The 22,698-nt window shown below is 43.3% G+C and overlaps 1 protein-coding gene and 2 pseudogenes across 1 annotated transcript; 1 reads left to right on the forward strand and 2 right to left on the reverse strand.

Annotated features, from left to right (window-relative positions):
* The first annotated feature begins 247 nt into the window (after positions 1-247).
* Positions 248-17,900, forward strand: LOC136488887 (uncharacterized). The gene is made up of 24 exons (XM_066485669.1): positions 248-1,235; positions 1,319-1,462; positions 6,318-6,576; positions 6,691-6,919; positions 7,120-7,270; positions 7,393-7,608; positions 8,622-8,738; positions 8,817-9,075; positions 9,186-9,411; positions 9,504-9,654; positions 9,785-9,983; positions 11,619-11,782; positions 11,879-12,146; positions 12,277-12,508; positions 12,609-12,759; positions 12,863-13,483; positions 13,609-13,727; positions 14,630-14,684; positions 14,789-14,825; positions 14,925-15,274; positions 15,440-15,580; positions 15,680-15,828; positions 16,829-16,897; positions 17,550-17,900. Exons 1-24 carry the CDS (start codon positions 1,182-1,184, stop codon positions 17,599-17,601), a joined length of 4,413 nt encoding a protein of 1,470 aa, XP_066341766.1. The 5' UTR covers positions 248-1,181; the 3' UTR covers positions 17,602-17,900.
* A 667-nt stretch (positions 17,901-18,567) lies between these two features.
* LOC136488888 (large ribosomal subunit protein uL16-like) lies at positions 18,568-19,918 on the reverse strand (annotated as a pseudogene).
* Positions 19,919-21,409: 1,491 nt separating this feature from the next.
* On the reverse strand, positions 21,410-22,482 carry LOC136488890 (uncharacterized; annotated as a pseudogene).
* Positions 22,483-22,698: the final 216 nt, after the last annotated feature.

Below are 22,698 nucleotides of genomic sequence, written 5' to 3' on the forward strand. Positions count from 1 at the left end.
AGGAGCGGGATAATTTTTTTTCAATAGAGAAAGCAGCGGGATAATGGAGCGACAGCCACAAAACTTAGATGGGCCCACAAACTGACAGCAAAAGGGGAATTATTATTTAAGTGAGCACAAATCTTAGCAACATCTGGACCATACAAAAACTGGAAGAAAACAGAAACAACAATCTCCTGGAAGATATTTAGAAATCCCGTTCCAAAACATCGTCGTGTGGGAGTACCTCAGTATCTGCGGGCCTGCGGCTACATGGAGTCCGCGTGGTCTGGGTCAACCCTCAGGTCTTCTCCCTTGGTCCTGTCCGGTGGTCCCTTGCGGTTGGGTCTTGGGCATAAAAGTATGCCATAGCCCACCAGTGTGACTCCTAACCAAGCCAGCAGATGTTAGCGTAGTTTTTTTTTCTCCGTGGATTCGAGAATGGGGATTGGGGACTGCAGCTGGGGTGGCACTCGAGCGTGAAGATATGGTTGCCAAGGGCCTCTCTCCTCATGCTGAATCTTACTGCTGATGCTGCGCATCTTGTTGATGGCGTGCTGGATTTAATTTGCCTGGAGGTTTCTTCCCCGCCAATCTCCTCAACCACTTCCGCAGCAATCAAAGATTGGGGCTTCCATTCTATCTGATATAGCAAGGCGGTGCACAATCTCCCTTTTTTTCGTTATTTTCCAGTCATCCTGTAAACTTGCTTGGATTATTTTATACTCCCTCCGTTCCTAAGTGTCTTTTTCGAGAAATAACTTTGACTAAATATATATTAAAAATATTAATATTTATAATATATAATTAGTATCGTTGGATAGATATTTGAATCTAGTTTTTTAATAAATTTATTTAGAGATAGAAATGTTGCATGTATTTTTTATAAATTGAGTTAAAGCTATTGTCATACAAATCGTGACGCCAAACATTTAATGGACGGAGGGAGTATTATTATGTAAGGTCCCGGTAGATCTCGAGTGAGCTAGGTGCCAATCGTGATGCAAGCCCATTTGTAACCCATGTTCTACATATACTCTACATATGTGTCCCATGTGGAGTTGTGGATGCAAGATTTTTTTTAAATTATGCATCAAACACTATATTCTACATGTAGCAAATAAATCTAAACCATATATTTGACACGGCTAATCATATTCTAACTAATATTTATCCCCATGCCATATTAGGTTCTAAAGATCATGGCGTCAAGGAGTTCTGTCCACCACCCGGACACTACTGAAGGACTTGTTCAGGTTAGAGAAGAGCTTTTATCCTGCCGCCGCACTACTGAAGGATCTGCCAATCACAAATTGTGCATATACTTGGTCTTCTGCAGACGCTGGATCCTTGCACTGGGAGAAGAGGTTGCTTGGATACTATGGAGACTATGAAAATGTCATACGAATTATTGAAAACAATTACGGGTAACTTCTCCAAGGACAACGTTCTCGGTAGTGGCACGTTTGGAGTGGTTTACAAGGTATGATTGAAAGCCTACCACGAATGGTTCCCTGCCCTTTCAGTTGTCAACAAGACGTTAGTGCAGTCTTCCTTTTTTTTTTCAAAAAATCGCTGGCATGATTATGCCAGCAGCATATTAGAAGAGTTCTCAAATAAGTTTTTATAATGTACAGGAACCATGCATGCGTGTGTCTAGGACTTTGTGCAGTGCGTTTCGAGTGTTTACTTGTTCAATGTACATAGGTAATATAAACAAGTTCGGGAACAGAGAAGGAGAGCAGCGGATAGACTATGCTACTTGCTACTGGTGGCCAGAAATCTATGGAGGATATTGTTAAATAATTACGCAATTTTCAGATTAAAACCAGAATATAAATCATGATAATCCAAGATACTAGTATAAGTATAGCTCGTATACTAGCATGACTTAACAGCATGAACAAAAGAACTAGTGTAAGCATAGCTCGTAATCCAAGATACTAGTATAAGTATAGCTCGTATACTAGCATGACTTAACAGCATGAACAAAAGAACTAGTGTAAGCATAGCTCGTACACTAGCCATCAGATTAAATAGCATGAACGTAAATACTTGTGTAAGCATAGCTCGTACATTAGTCAGATTAAATAGCACGAACAGAGACATTGGATCACGAGGTGTATACCTTTCAACTATAGAGGGAGATGACGTCGCTGGAGATGGAGATGCAGATGGTGACTCTGCTGGTAGTGGTGGCGCAAGGTCGTCAATGAGCGGTGGAGGAGGATCTCGAAGCAGTTGACGACGGATACACCGGGACGTAGCGCCGCATGACTTAGACGGAAGACGACCCATCGTGAAGGTTGGGAGCAGTTGTGCGAAGAGCGCTTTCCAAAAACCTTATTCATCCTCTCCCGGTACAGGATTTCGGAGAGCTGCTCTCCCGGTCGCCGGTGCGCGCAAGCAGTCGGGCTGGAGAAAATACGGCGGCAGCGCAACAGCGAGAAGAGGCAAAAACCGTAGCTCGATTAGATAAGGTTTTGCGTGGCCGATAGGTTGCTTATATAGTCCTGTCCAAGCCGATGTCGTGTCGCGAGAGGCCGCGCCCGGTGGACCATTCACGCAGGTGCCACGCACCCACGCTTTTCGCCCCGCGAGGCAAGCGCGTGTGGGCTTTCCTTTCTCCTACTCACACTAGACCTAGGGAAATGGTGAGGACTCTCATATTTAACCATGGCTACCTCCACTTCGACAAGCAAGGTGGGACTAAAGAATTCTCACTTCTCTCTTTGCACACATGAATGGGCCTTTGAGATTTTCTTAAGAATTTCAGGATTTCTTCTTTGGGCCAAAGCCCATCTAAATTCCAACGGATATATGGCCTATATGGCATGGCTTAAGATTTTTCATAAGCCAGCTTTTAGCCACTCAGTGGAAGCAGCTTGCTGCAGAAAATGATAGGAGCCGGCCGTCCGTTTCCACCGCGTCCTTAGAGTTTGGAATCCTGGCGACCTTAGAAAGGGGAGGGGATCGGGGGCGGCGGTCAGCCCGACGGCGGAGGTAGTTCAGTGGGTAGTGAGTGAGGCGACGGGGCGCCGCCAAGCGTGCGGTGGGGTGAAAGTGGCAGTGTGGTCCTCCTTGGATTCCCAGTTAGGGGAGGGTGGAGTGGCATGGTAGGGGAGGTCGATTGGTGCCACGGGTGGCAGCGGGCTCCATGGGCCGAGGGTGGTTGCTGAGGCAGGTGGTGGCAGGGGCGGGGCGGGGGTGGAGCAGTGTGGCTCAAGGAAGAAGAGTGGAGGGAGGGAACGTGCGTGTGCCCGTCCAAAGCATGTATCTTGATGTTTAAGCGCTAGCAGGTGCGTAGATAAAAAGATATATCGTGTTTGTCATGCCCAACTTTTTCCTCGCGCACCCTCTCACCGATTCCTCGATGGAGCTGCTTGGGAAACTCGTTGATAGGTTGATTGAGCAAGGGAGAGGAAGGATGTGGCTGCCCTTATTCCTTAATCTATCGCTCACTACTATTGAAAAGCTTTGTAGCAACGGCTCATTTTTTTCGTAGGAGCGGCTGGTGATACGAACCGCCCCTACAAAAGGGTCGATTCGTAGAGGCGGCTCAATCACCAGTCACCCCTACTGTTCCATTTGTAGGGGGCGGCTCTACTGTTGTGATTTGTAGGGGCGGCTCAATCACCAGCTACCCCTACAAATGCTCCACATATATAAACTGTAGCCACCCTTCTTTCTTCTCAGGTCACTCACTCATATACAAGAAAAAAGGTTGAGATGCCTTGGGTACCTCCCAAAAATTGAGCCGCTTCTACAAATCCATGATTTGTAGAGGTGGTATGGTAGGGGCGGCTGGCAAAACCGTCCATACAAACCATCACCAGCCACCCTTACAAACCATTCCTGTAGTAGTGGCTCGGTCCACCCCTGTCGGGTCTTGCAAGTGGTGACCCCACTTAGCCACCCCTGGTGGCAGGGGCGGAGACAAAATTTAGAAGTAGGGGGTCATTTAGACCGAGAACAATCAAAATACATATACGGCAAGAGGATACATAATAACCAAATAAATATTTATATTATAATACAAAAGAAAGACAAAAAATAAAAAATAACACTGAATATTATAAAGAAAAGAAATAAAATTAATCAGCCCTAGGTCTCTAATCTTGACCCAATCAATCAATTCTAGGCAAAAAAATCATGAGAATAACAAGAATAAAGGAGATAAGAAAGATAACAAAAAGACTAATCCTAAATAATATAAATGCCTTTTGAGATCATTTGGGGGGCAACAAAAACACAAATTGCAATTAACTAGCTAATAAAAGTGTGTACTAAAGTAGATGTTTTAGGCAATAATAATAAAGCAAAAGAGATGAAGAAAATAATAGGAAGACTTAATCCTTAATTATATATAAGACGTTTTAGAGATTAATATAGAGGGAGGACAATGAATCAAATCATAAATAACAACATTAACTTGCTAATTGGACTACTATAAGGGCACTCACAATGCAAGAAACTATTAACAGTTTCTATAGCATAGGACATCGCACCAAGAAACTATCCTTCCCGGTGCAAGATTTTCTATAGCATAGGAAATAAGTAGTGATAGAAACCAAGTTTGCTCTCCCAATGCAGTTTGAGTAGTTTCTTGTCCATCGATAACTGTGAAGACCCAGTTTCTTAGTTAGACTTGATTTCTTGGATTTTTTTCTCTCTCTCTTTATTAAATCACTTGCCATGTCAGCAAATTGCCTACGTGGCAATGCAATTAATATCTATAGAAACTACCATGGTTTTTGCATTGTGAGTGCCCTAAGTAGCTAATTGTGGAGGTGCAATGTGGGAGCATAAAAATGTTAGAGGGTCTCGAGCCCCCCTCAGTCCTCTTCCCTCTGCCATTGTTTGGCGACGTTGCCTGTCGTCCACCCTTGTTTCTCAACCCTACTGTCGCGGGTTGGTTGCCACGGTAAGCATCGTTGTTCGTCGGGTGTCACTGAGTGTGGGTCTCCGGTGGCTCGGATGGACTCAAGAACAGAAGAGAAGACACGGCGATGTATCCTGGTTCAAGCTATCGGAGCCCTACGTCCAACAGTGGTTGTTCTTTATTTATATTTGAGAGCACCCGAATCGGGGGGGTTACAACGAAAGAGTAAGAGATTTGGCAAGGGGGTCGCTCGGTGCTATCCTAAGGCTCGTCGGCGGTGAGTTTTTTCCCCGCTGGGGAAGAAGAACGCTCTTCTCTCTTGCCGGGTTGTTGGGGGGGAGGAACGCTCGACCGTTCCTCTCGGCTTGCTCTGCTCTCGGGGCGGAGCTCGAAATGCTCTCTGTTCTGTTTTGACCTCCCCTTCTCTAGGAGCCAACCTCCCCCTTATATTCTAAGGAAGGTCAGGTACAAGTGGTTCGAGGTTTCTGTCTGTGGTCTACGTGCGCTGGAGTCTAGGAGGGTGATGCTGCGGCGTGGATGGACCCTGGCGTTGTCATGGAGTCGAGGGAGCCTCGGGCGCCACCTGGTTCTTCAGCCCTGACGCTCTGACCGTCAGGGGATGTCTGCTTGGATAGGCCTCCACTGGGTGAGCCTTCTCAAAGCTTCCATGGCGGTGAAGACGCCTGGCTTGGGGGGCTGATGAGCGGGCCTAGGAGACCTCGAGCCCCTGGAGCCGGGGGAGGGATTTGTCCACTTGTGTCATGCTACCTGCGTGACTTTGTCAGAGGAGTGGGCGTAGCGCCGCGCGCCCGTCGGTCGGGGCGGCACCTGGAGCCCCTGAGCCTTGGATGCTCGGCGTGCTGGTCAATGTTTGGTGTCAGATATATGGCCCAGGGGTACCCTCAACTGCCCGTATATACGACCATGTCCAAGCTGTCGGCCCCGGAGCCGTCAAGGAGGAGGCCCACGAAGACCGAGGAGACGTGCGGGAGGATTTGGGGGCTTGGCCCAGACCCAACGGGAATGGGGTCTGGAGGTATGATTTGGGTGCCCAGCCAAATTTCAGGGCCATAATAGGGGCCCCGCTGAAGCACGTTTTTTGCATGATCCCCTATATTTAGCTATAGGGGCTTAAGTAGGGGCCCTGCTGGAGTTGCTATGACAAAGGCTAAGAGGTCTTTCTTTTATTTATCATATATAAGCTGGTGAGAATTCTTGCCAAACATGGGCATAGTTAGTTACATCATTAAATCATTAAATGTGCCAACCTACCATTCTTCCGTCTCCGCCTTAAAATTTCTCAAAACTGGATATACTTTCAAAGTACGTAAAATTTGTCAATACCATGTGGGAGAAAAAGTTGTACGCCCTGGCTTAAACGTGGGTAAGGTAGTCCCTTACATAATTATCAGTAGAAAACACAATTGCTCTGTATTAATGAGAGTTTGTTTGACAGGGTGTACTAAATGGAAAAGAGATTGCTGTAAAGATACTTCGTGACATGGCTGCACTTGATGATAATGCCTTTAGGAATGAGTTCCAAAACCTTGCAAGACTCGATCATCGAAATATTGTACAGTTAGTGGGCTACTGTAACGAATCGGAGAAACAAACTGTAGAGCGTGACGATGGAACAGAAGTTATTGCTGAAAAGATGCATGTGGCCCTCTGCTTCCAATACGTAGAAAATGGCAGCCTTCACAACCATATTTCAGGCAAATAACTTGATTCTCAACAGGCTATACATGCAATTTCATTTACATTATAACAAATGATTCTTTGCCGAAGTATATTTAAGTGTTCTTTAATGTTTTCTTTTGTATGTACAGATGAATATCAGGGGCTTCACTGGCATATTCGCTACAAAATAATTAAGGGGATTTGTGAGGGTTTAAAACACCTTCGTGTGGGGTTGGAATCACCTGTATTGCATTTGGACTTAAAACCTGAAAATATATTGCTAGACAAGGAAATGGTGCCCAAAATCGCAGATTTCGGTTTATCAAGACTAATTGGAGAAGAAAGAACAAAACAAACAATAAATTCGGTTGGGACATGGTAAGCTTAAGTATGCCTCGACAAGTTGATTTGAAAAGGTTAAGGGTTCCTCTACGTGGGTATCATAATGACCAACCCTTCATTTTTCTTGCTATTTTAGCTTTTCATAACGATGCACAATTTTGAACATTGACATGCTAATATGTTTTTCCTCTTTAGTCACTGTGTATAACAATATTCCTATCTTTGATGGTGTGCAGTGGATATTGGCCACCAGAGTACGTGAAATTCCAGTTGCTCTCAGAAGCATTTGACATATTTAGTTTGGGTGTTATAATTACAAAAATAATGATTGGAAATGAAGGATACCACAGCTTCGCTGATATGTTACCTCGAAAACTTGTTAAGCATGTAAGAATACATTTGGTCTTATATCAATCTTATTATTTATTTTTAAACAAAAAATGCATTTTGTGTTTAAACTTTGTTTGCAATATATATCTGCCTTCTAATTATAGGTCCTAATGTTGCAGGTACATAATAATTGGAAGAAAAGGCTACAGGAAACAATTGAGCCTACATCACTGGAACTAGAAGCATACTACTGCCAACAGGTGAAGACATGCATTAAGATGGCATCAAAATGTTTGAGCGAGGATCGGAAGGAAAGGCCAAGCATACAGGAAATTGTCTGTGCTTTAAATGAGGCTGAAATAATGACGCGAAACATACCGTTGCAAATAGAAAAGGTATGATCTCTCGTGGAGTATTGACAGAGTTAATAATTAATAACTGGACGCTCTCACACGGGTTACAACCTTAGAAGACATAAGCATTACTTATTAATTTATACATCTAACTAATAAAAAATACTTATATTAAATTATGTGTTTTTTTCTGTTCATTTTCTAACACAATAGCGTAACACTAAGACAAAATGGTTTTTGTCGATGCTACGGATTTATTCTACTAGCAATTCAGAAAGAAGAGGCGTCAGTAGAAATAGAATTGTATGCCCATGGCTATAACTGCCAGAGGAGATATCTTTACCAGCGGATTTCCTGATGGTATGAACCGTTGGTGTAAATTGGATTTATACTAGTGGGTGTTTTTAAGCTTATGACTAGTGTCAACATAAATCTAGGATTTCTACTGGCGGTAATCTTAAGAAAACCTTCCGTATAGATATGTTTACACTGGCAACTTTCTTAACCTGCCGCTAGTACAAATAATCTGAAATCAATTTTTTAAATTTTCAAATGACTTCAGATGAAGAAATGACATAAACCAGAGTTGTAGTCCTCGAAGAGGTCTAAAAATTTCTGATTCAATCTATTTTCAGTTGAAGTCGTTTAGGGTCTCAACTATGCATTACAATATTCACTAAAATGAATACAAAAGGAATGTATTAACCACTTAGTCATAAGTGAATCTAAGGTTTAGTGGTAAGGAAATAATACAATATAAGATTGAAGTTGTGAGTTTGATCCCTGGCAGAAATGTTTTTTTGTACTAGTGTAATGATACTTTGCAATCTCATATATATAAGAGTAATATTGTTCTCGGTACTAGTGTAATGATACTTTGCAATCTCATATATATGCGAGTAATATTTCCCATTTGAATGATACATTTTTAGAACATAATGATACCATTATTTTGACGAGGAGGAAATGGTATCATAATCGTGGTACTATGTGTATCATACATCATACTGAAAACTTTTCCCTTTTGTGTAACAAATATTTGTTCAAACAAACAGAAGGTGGACCGCACAGATGTGATGAAATACTATCCATATGAATTACTAAGAAGAATAACAGATAATTTCTCAGAAGAAAGATTACTAGGTGAAGGTGGGTTCGGACGCGTTTACAAGGTATGGTTAGCATTTACACTTACAAGGCATCCAAAAATCATCAGAGAACTCATTTTCCTAAAATGAGAAATTAATTAGGGAATTCATGAAGATGGACGAGAAATTGCGGTGAAGGTTCTTCGTTACTTTTCTGCATTCGATCCTGAGCATTTCCAAGCTGAGGTTGAAACTGTGGCAAGGTTCCGGCACGAAAATATCATACAATTAGCTGGATACTGCTATGAAACAGAACAGACAATTTTACCACACGAGGGGAGACTTGTCATTGCTGACAGCATCCATAGTGCAATCTGCTTCGAGTATTTGCAAAATGGAAGCATTGAACGGCATATTTTAGGTACCGCAATGCACCATGCAACATATATACAGTATAATTCATAATAAAAGTAAATAGTAATTCATGACTTATAAGTTAATTTGATATGCGAAATTTGTTTTGTTTTCCAGACGAATCTGATGGACTTGATTGGTGCACATGCTATAAAATAATTAAGGGGACTTGTAATGGTTTACGATACCTTCACGAGGGACTGCCTTATCCTATTATACATTTTGACCTGAAACCAAGCAATATACTTCTGGATGGGAACATGGTCCCTAAAATATCAGATTTTCCTATAGAAAGAGTCTTCGGTGAAGATAAAATGAGGACAATAATGGGTTTCAGCCCAATGTGAGCAGCCGTAACTGAATGTTTGTTTTCTGTTTGGTAGTCATACACTTGCTCGTAGCAGAACTGTGTCAGATAACTACGATGTCGTGCAGGAGATACCTACCGCCAGAGTTCGTGACTATGCAAATAGTATCAAAAGAATTCGACATATACAGCTTGGGGATAATAATCTTAGAAATGATGGCAGGGATTTCAGCACACTCCTTATTGCATGACATGACTTCTGAAGAATTTATCAAGTTTGTAAGAAAAAAGTTAAATTTCGTATATGTACTATATGATCAATAAACATTTCTCTATCAATTCATTTGAGTAAATGTCCAATGTTTGTAACCACCATTCTATGTAATTATATAGTGTTATGACCCTGTAGGTACTTGGGAAGTGGAGGAAAAGGCTAGAAGCAACATTGACGGGCCGCCATCTATTAATAGTGGATATATATTGCAACCAAGTGAAGAAATGCATTGAAATTGCATTGGAATGCGTGGAGGCCGACAGGCAGAGAAGACCCAGCATAGGCCATATTGTCAAAGCGTTGGACGAAACAGAAAACAGAATTCATGAAGCTGGTAAGCTGCTCAATTGATAACGTGCACCCGATGGAACGCTGCCTCTCTTTCAAGCCAAAATATTTTCTTTTCCTTAGTTTTCGTTAGTGGTGAACTTTTTTAATTTTCTAATCTTATTAATCAAAAGCATGTCACTACCACAAAAATAATTTTAGGAGACAACCTCTGTTGTTAACGGCTGGCGGCCACCTTCATAAATGGTCGGGCGGCCTCATGAAAAATGCCTGTCTCCAAAAATTATTTACAGAGGCGAACGTCCCAAGGTGACCACCTATAAAAGTCATCGATTAACAAAGGCGGTCATCTTAGGACGTCCGTCTTTGTAAATTGGTTTTTAAAGGCGGACACGTTAAGATGTCCATCTCTATAAATTGATTTCTAGAGGCGGACGCCCGTCTCCATAAATTGATTTCGGGAAAGACGGAGCCCACGCGTGACCTCGTATGGGTGCCCGCTGGGTCCGCCATGGGGGACCAGCTCACCCACTGCTGCGGAGCTTGCCCGTTGCGGGGGCCGAGCCCACCTGCCCGCCGGGGAAGACGGAGATGGTGTGTGACCTTGGAGGGGCGCCCGCTGGAGAGGGGCTGGAGGAGCTCTGCCACCGCCGTTTGGAGGAGATGCCGGCGCGGGCTTCTCTTGACGAGCGCGCTCGCCTCTTTCATGCCGGTTGGTGGACACTTTTGTTTTTGTCAAATTTACTCCTAAACACCACATCCAATAAAAATATTAATTTCTTGCTCCGAGCAGAAAGAACAGCGGTGAAATATCTTTTTCGCCCTTTGTTCTTTGCTCCCATTTCTTTTCTTCCCCCTTCCACTTCGTTCCATGAAGACGCGCGCGGAGTGCAAGGCCACGACGAGCAGAGGCCGGGCTGGCCACGAGCAAAGACCACACGGGCCATGGTGGGGAGGCCGCCGGCCTCGAGTTTGCCAGCTGCAGGGGCTTTCGGCCGCTAGAGCGCGAGCTGCCGAGGGCAGCCAACTGCGATGGTACAGAAAGCGCGCGTGGTCATCGGCCGCAACCTCACCGATTGCAGGGGCTGCCAGCCATGGGAGGACCAGCCGCGAAGGCAAAAAGGGAGGAGCCCGGGCGAGGCGCTGGAGGAGCCCTGCAGGGCAGAGCTGGGGTCCCGGGCGGATGGGGACCGCGGCGGTCTAGGCGCTTCCGCGCTGGCGACCACCTTGTCGACCTCTCCCGCGCACTTCTTCGCGGCCTACGGCCTGCCCGATGCGGCCAACAGGCATCCATCTAGGTGACCATCCAGCTCACCGTGCTGTCCTCCTCTCCCGGCGCGAGCACTCGCTGCTCGCCGCGGGCACCGGCCGAGGCCACAACCACACCACCTGGGGGACCGTCAAGCTCGCCGGTCACCCGTGTCCGCGCGGAGGGGAGGAAGATAGAGAGAGGGGCAGAAGGACATTTCACCACTCTTCTCTCTCCTCCAAAGTAGAAATGAATATTTTATTGGGTACGGTGTCCTCTAGCAAATTTGACAAGAAGCAAAGTGTCTAACATTTTCGGTGTCCACCAGCAAAAGAGGTCACTTTTCAGTGTCCTGTAGCAAATTTTACCTTTACGTATATATGTCCCATGCATAACTCTGACTCCCGTTCCGTATATATTTTATTTTATCAGAATCAGAGTGGAACGATGAAGATAGCAGATCTAGTTACACAAAGAATACTTCGAACCGTCCATACAAGACAAGAAATTATTCATATAAATTACTGAGAGAAATAACAAATGATTTCTCAGAAGATAGACTAATTGGTCGAGGAGGGTCTGGAAACGTTTACAAGGTATGATGAGCTTTTGCACCTCCAAGGCATCCAAAGGTCAGTACCATTGGAGAGAATAATTAAGAGCTTAACCTACTAAAATGAGATATTAAACAGGGAGTCAATGAAGATGGAAGGGAAATTGCTGTGAAGATTCTTCATTTTAACGGCTTCAGTGGAGTCGATTCTGAGCACTTCCAGAATGAAGTTTATAGTATGGGAATGATCCAGCATGAAAATATTGTACGATTAGTTGGCTACTGTGATGAAACAGAAAAGTTACGTGTAGAACACCATGGAGTAGTAGTTTTTGCTGATAAATTTCATCGAGCACTCTGCTTCGAGTATTTGCAGAATGGAAGCCTTACAAAGCATATTTCATCAGGTAAGGTACTACAACAATGAACAAATAATATATTATCTGTAACTGAAGAAAATTGTTGTTTGAAGTTAGAAACTATATATGTTTTGCAAAATAGAGTCAACTTTAGATGCACAAAATATCTGTTTTGCAGACGAATATGATGGACTGGATTGGTGCAGACTGTACAAAATACTCAAAGGAATTTGTGATGGTTTAAGATACCTTCACGAGGAACTGCCTATTAGTCCAATTTTGCATTTGGATCTTAAACCAAGCCATATATTGCTGGATGAGAACATGGTACCAAAGATATCAGGTTTTACTCTGTCAGGATGCCTTCAAGAAGGTCATACCGCGGTAACATCATCTAGATATGGAACGCTGTGAGCTAATTTTGCAAACTAAACCCTCATTTTTATAAGCTCAAAGTCAAACTGCATTTATTTTACCAGAACTGTTTATGATATTTATGATGTTGTGCAGGGGATACATGCCGCCAGAGTTTATAAATAAAGGCATTATTTCATCAAAATCCGACATTTACAGCCTGGGTGTCACGATTATATATATGTTAACAGGGAGGCGGGGATGTACTATTGAGGATGAGATCATTTCCCAAGAGTTTATGGAGGATGTAATAAAAAGTTTACTTTAGTCTATGTACTAAGATTAAGAAAGATCAATAGACAATTATGTTTGACCAATTCGTTATGTCTTCATTTGTGTTAACTCCGTAGGTATTCAAAAACTGGAGGAGAAGGCTACAGGAATCATTTAAGGGCCGGTCACTGGAAGGATATTGCCAACAAGTGAAGAAATGCATTGAAATAGCATCGCAGTGTGTGGAGGGAGACAGGCACAAAAGACCCAACATAGGAGCCATCGTCCATATGTTGGATGAAACCGAAACCATGATTATGGTTCATGATGCCGGTAAGCTGCTTGACGTGCATCCGATGGAACTCCGATTCCCGTTGAAGCCAAAAAGGTTCGCCTCCTCCTTGCTACGGCTACGCAACAAGGAAGACCACCATGTGGCATTCAGGCTTGTGTCCAAAGGCCAGAAGATGTACCACACCAACCTGCCCCTCCTCGGCATTGTGCCACCAAAGTGTACCTACACCATCGCCCTGAGGATGAGTAACCAGCAGAAGCGACCACAATTGGATGGCGATGAAGGCTTACTGGTACAGAGCGTCGCAGTGAGCCGTCAGCAGTGTCTTGACCAAGCCTCGGTCGTCCGAGAGTTTCAAAGTCACTTTAACAAAGCACAAGAGTCGGACGACGATGAGGTGCAAGAGCAAGAGGTGACATTGGAGTTTGTTTCTTCTCCGCCAACTGAAGAGGCATCATCCAAGGTAAGTTTTGCTAAACAAAATGAAGCTTTTTTCCCCATTTACCTCACCTGTGCGTGACGTAAATTGTGCACTTGTTTTCTTCTGCACTGGTCATCCTTAATTTCTGGGTTGCATTTGTCCGACAGCTGACTCGACCGGAAATCGATGTAATAATCTTTGGGTTTCTCTTTATTGCTGTTGCTAAACAACACGTTTCGGATAAGAAAATTTATTTGATACGAAGCATGACTGGATTTCATGTAAGGCTCTTTTTGGATCCCCTTGGCTAAAGTTTAGCCCAGGGCTAAAGATTAGCCCTTGAAATGAAGGGGCTAAAGTTTAGCCTTTTGGGCTGTTTGGATGCTTGACTAAAAGATGACTAAAAAGTGAAAGAGAGAGGAGAGAGAAAGAGAGTAAAGTCATCTGTTAGCACTTTTAGCCTCCTTTATCCTACCTTGCAAGGGCTAATGGACTAAGAGCAAGGCTAATAATACAGCCGGCTTGCTGGCTGTAAGGTTCCTTGCAGCCTTCTCTCAGCCCACTCATACAGTAGTTAGCTCTTTACAGTTAATACATGGCCCACTTGTCTCTCTCACAGACTTTCTTGGTTCTTGTGCCCAAGTCAGCTGTAAGCTTACAGCCCGCTTCTCCCCTCTCTCCTCCACCTCAGCATTTAGTCAGCTTACAACCTGCTATTATACTTGCTCTAATGGAGGGCTAAAGATTAGCCCCTCCTTTTAGCCCTCCTGTTTGGATTCCCAAGGGCTAAAAGGGGAGGGCTAATCTTTAGCCCCTTGAATGCAAACAGGGCCTAACTTATATGAATGGTTTGGATCAGATCATAACGGCGCCGGATGCTTAGGAAGTGTCATCTATAGAAGTGCACCCAAAAGAGCCATGGTAAGTTCTCATTGATCAAGGATGAAATGGCTAACCTTCTTTTGGTTTTTTACTTTTTTAGAGATGAGCTGTGCTTATGTTTCCAAAATGTAACCAATCATTATACAACCAGCTTGCTTCCGCTCCTTATATGACAAGGCAGTGCTCCTGCCAATCTTTTTTTTAAAAAGAAAAATTCACGCGGCGTACTACGTACCAAGCGCTTGATTACAAAATTGTTCTGATTAATATCAATGCCTTGGCTGTGTAATTTAATTTTTTCTTCAGGATTATGACAACTCATGAAAGAGGGAACTTTCGCATCTGGAACTACCAGACATTGGTGGGAGGCTACATTTTTTGTCACTTATTACTCATCGGAGTGTTCATCACGATTAAATAAATTTGAACTGATTAAACTAAGGACATATATTCATTCATCCGCAGGCAATCTTGAATCCCATTAGATTACCAGAAGAATCAGGCATGCAATCTTTCTAACCCACTTCATCATTTGCCATTACTTTCTCCCGCATCATCCAATCTTTCTTATTAATCACACACTCTGGAGTGTTGCATGCAGTTTATGTGGCTAAATTTATCGCACGAGAGGAATGGATTGTGGCTGGTGATGGCAATGGCTGCATCCATGTATTTGGCTACGATGAATACCAAGACACCACAAGCTTCGAAGCGCATAATGGTCAGATCATGTCCTTGGCTGTTCATCCCAAGAATTCTTATGTACTGTCATCATCTCATGAGGATCACCTGATTAAGCTCTGGCACTGGGACAAGTACTGGGACTTTGAGAAGGGGCCTTGGGTGTGCACTCGAACATTTGAGGGGCACTCTAATAAAGTGTCACGTGTTATTTTTAACCCAGATGGCACTGACAGTTTCGCCAGCGCGTCCTGGGATGGCACGGTCAAGGTTTGTGTATATGCTCGTTTTCGAATCCTTTTTAACCCATTAAGAACTTTTTGTGGTCTTTTAACATTTGATCGATATGAAATTTACTCTATTGTATGGTAAGGTGTTCGGTCAAAATTTCTTTGAGAATCTGTATTGAAATGGCGCTATGACTAAACTTCACAGATCTGGGACTGGGGTCTTAACTCTGATGTGTGTAACACCATCACGTTGGACGCACATCCGGATGGCCTTCTTTGTATTGATTACATCACTGGTGCTGATCCTCAGCATCTTATCACTGGCTCCAAGGATCAGACTGCGCAGGTTTCAGTTCCACATCTTCAGTTGTGGAAAACATTCATGACTCCTCTTTCCATGGTTCGTATCACTACTATAATGTGTTCCGCCTTTTTGTTCAACCAGATCTGGGACCTGAAGATAAAGAGGTGCAGGGAATTCCTACAAGGGCATGCACACCATGTTAGTGTTGTCTACTGTCACCAAGAGCTTCATAAGCTATTTACAGGTTCACTTGATGGGACTGTTCGGATTTGGGATTCCATGACATACAGGTAACTTTTTAACACGACCATGGGCATTAACTTAACATATAATAGATAATTAAATATCAATTTCTTTATATAATTTGTCAAAGTTAAAATGGATTATCCCCTCGCAAAGAGAGAATGCCATTCTTTTTTGAACTTAGATAGTATATATATATGGTGAAATTTTAGTCATAATTATTGTTTTGAGAAAATTTCTTCCTTGGCTCTAAAAAAGTTCATTTTCCTTCTTACCCTTTTAGATTTGAAGTTACCTATTTGGCCCGAAATCCATCTTGCTTTCTTATATGGCCATTCCATTAGATTTGGCCTCTAATAATGTTAATTGGAGGACGAAATGATGATTTTACCCCTGGGTGAAATAGGTAAGTTCAGTTTTAATATATTTCATTTGGAGGATTATTTAGACTATTTTCGTATGGCCTGAGGTCATCATAATTGCTTCAAAAATAATGTGTACATTAGTTTTTGCAATTATGATAACTACAAACCATGCAAAAATAGTCTAAATAATCCTCAAAATGAAATATATGAAAACTAAACTGCCTATTTCGCTCAGGGGTAAAATTATCTTTCGTCCTCCACCCGGGCGCCGATGTAGCGCGCCACTAAGGAAGCGACGACCGGATCCTTGCTCACTTGACACCATGCCCAGATCGCGACATAGCGCGTCACCAAGGGGGTGCCGACCCGGCCCTTGCCCTTTTAACACCATACCCGGGTTCCGATATGGCGCGTCGCTAAGAGGGTTACGCCCCAACGGTTTTCTTTCGGGTTTCATCTCCATTAGAATGGCTAGATTTAACGTTGGCTCGTCACGCCTATCACAACCCTCCTCCTTTACCAGGGCTTGGGACCTGCTATGTTGAGACAACATAGGCGGAGTTCCGGTTATGAATGGTTATTGCAAAAAATTCTCATGAACACATATAGTGTGCATAGTTGATGGAATAATCTGAGTTTATATCTCAAAAAAAAAGTTAACAATATGTTTCTTATCTTACAGGCTTGAGAATATTATTGCTCTTAACCTCGGAGCAGTTTCCGATGTTGGATATATAGATGAGTTACAAAGGTAATTCAATTTTTTTTTGTCAAATACTTCACTGACCAAATAGAACAATACTACTCTGATATTTATTGCCAAACAATTCAGGATACACCCAAAAAACACTATTTTTGACATAATTTTGGTGCGATTGGCTATGTAAAATTATGCGTGATATGAAATCCCACTAGCTATGAACCTATGAATAATGAACATCAACACACATTTATTACTCCTTCCGTTTCAAACTGTAATTAACTCATTTTGGTTTTTCTAGATTGATAGTTTTTATTATGTATACAGTCATGTATATCTAGGTGCATAGTAAAAGCTATATATTTACAAAAGTAAAATTACGTTTTGAAACGGAGGGAGTACTTTCTAGCTAGAATATCGCATGGGGCATGGAATCATATTGCAGATCAGGTCTAACAATATAATGAAAATTTTAATATGCTTCCATTTTTATTTTCATAACAGTTCATGTGAGTGGACAGTATGAATCTTGTTAATACATGGCAGTAAACACACTAAGATATCCAATGGCATAAGTGTGACACATGAAGTTGTTCGATACAATTTAAGTGGTGATAAACATGTATTTTGTTGAAAATAAATTGTTCGCTCACTAAAACTCTGCTGCTCAACTCTGCTATACTTCTGGCGCTACTTTGTGTAGGATTGTTGTCGGATGCCACAAAGGGATAGCAATGATGGAGATTAAAATTTGATGATCTATCAGCTTCGAGTGAAGGATGAAATGCAAATAATGCCATGGCGTGGCATTTGTTATTACTTATTACAGGTCACTTGACTTGCAACGAAAACGTTGCCGGGTGTTTGAGTGAAGCGAATGGATTTTGTTTCTTTATACTTTGGTTCTTGAACTTGTGTGGTAAAGGAGAGTATGTACTATGTATTGTGGTCTCTTCGTAACTGTGCCACACCAGGCAGACTGATGGAATTACTGTTAATTTTTATGGCCCATGCATGGTACATGTGGATGATTGAAATTGAATGTACCATATGATTTCTGCAGTTCCAGTTCAGGTTTCCAGATAGATGGAAGGGACACATTTTGTGAGAGCATTCGAGGTTTGCGGAAGTGTGCCGTGGGCTTGCCAGCAGGCCCAAAATAAAAATATAACTTGGGCGCACAACTCAATCAGTAGCTAGACAACTAGAAAAGGTCCAGAGCCACAGATGTTTATGCACATCCTCCTTGCCCTGGGGCTGAATGTGAGTATAAAACCCAATGGTGAGGATGAGTGGGTCTTGTATAAAAAGAAAATGCTGAATAGCATCTCAATTCCTCATCATTGCATCTACTGGGTTATTGATGGCATGCTTACTGCAGTACTGTGATTTCGCTAGTCTGGAGCAATCAGAGTATTCATTTCTAACCGATATCTAAAATTGGTGAGCTAACTGATGTCCAAAATTGGTGCCAACTACTAGCAACAGGTGAAATGCTCTACATGATCAGGGTTCCAGCATAAGTGCATCAAAAAAACATAGCACATATCTTCCATAATCGAAGGTATCGGATGAGTAGTCAGGAACACGGAAACTAGAGGATCAGAACATTCAAGCAGCAGCTTTTAGAAAGTCGTTCTAGAAAGTTGACTCAATGAGATGCAGCCCTGATGATAGCAACGCATAACAAGTGTTCAAATGATATATTACGAGTATGTAAACCTCCACATCAAATGGCTATGGAGGTAGATCATGCTGCAACCAATAACCTCTACTTAACATGACATACAGCATGCAAAATAAGACTACAGAAAATCCCTCAAGTTCTAGGCACAGGAGATAGCAGTCTATGCAGACGCTTCAATGTTCTCTAGAAGGAAAGCTTCCCATGGGCATGCTAAGACAGGGAACCATGGACACCAAGCAGCTGTTGAATGGGCAAAAGACAAACCAGTGTTAGCTATATTTGTAAATCAATCAAACCCTCGCAAAAAAAAATGTAAATCAATCAAACAAGTAAAATGGAGTTGCAGCATCAAAATGCAAATAAAAGTACATGATGCTAGCACATTAACACGTAGTGACTCGAACAAATCTTCACCTTAGCATTGATGCTATCAAGCAGGATCCTGTGCTCGCTGTCGTACATAAAAAAATGGACCAGAGAACTTGGTGAAGCCCCATAAAAAAATGGATACTGCCTACTCAGCACAGAGAACTTGGTGAAGCCCCATAAAAAAATGGACCAGAGAAGTCAAATTCAAACCTTTTATCAATACCATGACAATTATATCAAGACAACAGCAATCAGTAAGCATCTTCATTCCAAAATAACGCTTCCTGGAGTTCCTGCTGCAGATGATCGTTTGACCGCCAGGGAACTTGAACTTGGCACGGTGGCGGGATTCTTCAGCATGATTGGCATTGCTTTCCTCGCAGTGCACAGAAAGGAGGACCTGGCCAATGTCCTCATGAGCATAGGTACCCTGAGGCTTGCCAAAACCACCCCTCATTCCAGTCTGGAACTGATCCGCCCAGGCACAAGAAAGAATCCTGTCGATACAAAGGACATAGAACGGGTTGAAGGTATCCTTCCTAGCACTCTTGGTCACTACTAGTTGAAAGAAATGCGGGCAGCCTCATGACCCTCTGGAAACGTTCTCCTTCTCCCAACACACTAAGGGCCCGTTTGTTTAGCCTTAATCCTGGCCGGAACTGTTCCTGCTGCTGCTTTGCTGTATAAAATAGAGCTACGTTCCTGGCCGGAACAATTCCCAGGCTTGATTCCATGGTATCCGAACGTGCCCTAGGTGGACACAGAAGGGGAACCCATCCACACCATTCATTCCAACATCATAGATCCTGATCTTGGGGTCACGGTAACCACGGCACTACCTTGACTTTGGGTATGACTTGTTCTTGATCTGGCAGTAGCACCGAGTCCGTCCTGGTCACAAAATTAATGAGACAGAGTAGTTAGAACAGAACAAGTATAAAGAAATGACATTGAATCATAGTATATCATTAGAAATGACAACATGGCGCTGCAGACATGGAAAATTAATCACCCATAGCAACGTTATCCTCCTCCCACAATTTCATTACATAGGAATAATATCAAAACTTCTGAACACATCAGAACTTAAATGGTAGGCTTCAAAGAGATCCATCTCTTGAAATGATTCTGTGTTATTACAACATAATACTTACCACTCAATAAATCATGTGGACCAATCATGATGCAACATAGGCCAATGAAAGGACCTTCTTGTGGGATTTTTTTTTTTAAATCTAAAGTGCATATGTGGCAACAGTTAAAAAACATATGTCAAAACGAATTCCTCATAAGTAACTATGAATGTAATCCCATAAATCCACAATACAATCCCATTAAGTAAACAATTGATACAAACTCTACAAAAGTCAACAGAATTAACAAGATGATCACAGCATAATGCAGAATAGAGAACACCATAAGCACACGCATGTACAGCACAAGAGACAAGATCAGTAAAAAAAAACTTAACAAAACAGTTATGGCAAGTGATTTACTTCAAAACTATATGTGTGTTCCCAAGAGATAAATATATATACCACAGCTATGAACCATACGGAAGAAAGTAACAATTTCGCTCATAAGATTTTGCTCCAGATATAATGCCAAAAGCCCACAACCAAAATAGAATCAAAAAATATAAAGCACACTACTGGATTAAGGCGCTTTGCCAGGTGCCGAATGCACCCGGCAAAGGCTACTTTGCACTCGGCAAAGCCTTTGCCGGGTGCAGCACTCGGCAAAGAGCCTCCGGCAAAAAATTAGTCGGCAAAGATTTCTTTGCCGGGTGCTTTTTATCGGGCATTCGGCAAAGACTTTGCCGAGTGCAAACCCGGCACCCGGCAAAGAAAAGTGGTCGTTACGGCGCCGGCTCCGTCATCCCTTGCTTTGCCGGGTGCCATGTCAGAGGCACCCGGCAAAGATTTTTTTAATTTTTTTTTCAATTTTTCTTTGCCGGGTGCCGTGCCGGGAGGCACCCGGCAAAGATTTTTTTATTTTTTTTTATAATTTCTTTGCCGGGTGTCGCACCGCGGGGGCACCCGGCAAAGAGTTTTTTATTTTTTTCGTAATTTCTTTGCCGGGTGCCAGGTCATGGGGCACCCGACAAAAATTTTTTTTTGAAAAAACTTTGCCGGGTGCCCTGGCCCTGGCACTCGGCAAAGCTGGGAATTCCTTTCAGAATTCCCAGCTTTGCCGAGTGCCAGGGCCAGGGCACCCAGCAAAGCCTCAAAATTTATTTTTTTTTATTTTGTTTTTTGATTCTATAATCACAAACACAGCATATAAAAGATATATATCACATCTGAAGCATCACAAAGACAATATAGCATATATATATCACATCCATCTCATCACAAACTCAATCCCACACATATATATCACATCGTGAATACAATACCTCACATACACGACATCACAAACATAATAGGTCCAATTACCATCGAAACAAGTCGATAGTGGATCACAGTGCATCACATGTCCATCAAGCGGTGAAAAAGAGATACAAACTAAAGGTGGGGAGGAAACTGAGTGCCTGGTGAAGGAAACTCGGCACCGCCTGCTTGCGCCTGAGATAGGTCATTCGAACCCGCCGACGGAGGCTGCATAAAGGACAAGATATTCAGGCGCTTAGAGTGGGTCATCTAATGAAAGCACTAGTCGAAGCAATATGGATTCATACTCACTGGACTAGCTACAACTGGCGGTGGCGCTGGAGCGAACATCGGCACAGGTACACCGTTCACTTGCCCAAAGTTCTGCAGGAACATCGTAATCTCCGCCAGCTGCTTGGCCTGTCTCTCCCGCTCGGCCCGCTCGGCTTGTCTTTCCCGCTCGACCACCTCGGTCCTCGCCGCCAGGTCCCGCAGCTCCTGAGCCATCCTTTCGTTATCGGCCTGCAACATTTCAATCGAATGTTTTAGTAATGTAAAGGTAACTAAGTTATGTAAAGATCAATGTACGAAGAGTTAAACTGGACTAACCTGGAGTGCGTCGACCCGCTGCTGTGAAGGGGACGGCCGTTGGCGTATGGCCGGGCCTCCGCTCGGGGTACTTGCTCGGATCTAGGAGAGGGAGGGAACAGAGCCGGACTCGAGGGTGCCATCGCCAAGCCAGTACCGCCCATGCTTCTTGCCCTGTCCGATCCTCATGACAGTCGTGCCATCAATGTCGTCGGTGCTCGGATCCCAGTCTGGCCCCTGGACCGACCTTGCGTCCAACGCGTAGGAGCTGATGCGGGTGTGGGCGCTCGGGTTGCTGTACGACTCGGGTGGGTCATCCGGGCTGAAGGTGACAGCGGAAGTCGCCTTTCCCTTGCGGGCCAGTCCATACGCCATGAACGTGGACAAAGGCTGGCCACCATGCGACACCGACTGCGAGAAAGACAACAAGATGATTAGAAGTAACATGCAGAATGGAGCGTCAGAATACTAAAAATGAATTCATGTACCCAAGCTTGCTTGTACGCGCCGAGGCTGCGGCTGCCTTGGTGGTGTGTGGGGCCTGTCGCCTGCAAAGCCCGCTCCCGGTGGGCTTCGTGTTCCTGGATATAACCCTCTGTGAACCACCTGTCCACGATCATCTCCCAGCAGTCGGCAAAGGACTCGCACCACCATGGAATCATCTACATGTCATAAAGAATTTGAGATGTAAGACGACCAAATGAAAGCTACTTAATCTCAAAACGAATTAGTATTATTCTTCTTCATTTACCTCAATGTACTATTCCCGGGTCAGAGGCATCTGTCGTGACTGTGTCTTGCTGACTTTCTGACCAAGTCGCGTGGCGTAGTACTTG

The sequence above is a fragment of the Miscanthus floridulus genome, chromosome 10 (assembly GCF_019320115.1).
Source record: "Miscanthus floridulus cultivar M001 chromosome 10, ASM1932011v1, whole genome shotgun sequence".
Classification (NCBI taxonomy): Eukaryota; Viridiplantae; Streptophyta; class Magnoliopsida; order Poales; family Poaceae; genus Miscanthus; species Miscanthus floridulus.

Coding starts and splice junctions, on each gene's coding strand:
- LOC136488887 (XM_066485669.1), top strand. CDS start 1,182: ATGGCGTCAAGGAGTTCTGTCCACCACCCGGACACTACTGAAGGACTT. Junction 7,609..8,621: donor TACCGTTGCAAATAGAAAAG/GTATGATCTCTC, acceptor TCAAACAAACAG/AAGGTGGACCGCACAGATGT. Junction 9,076..9,185: donor CATTGAACGGCATATTTTAG/GTACCGCAATGC, acceptor TTTGTTTTCCAG/ACGAATCTGATGGACTTGAT.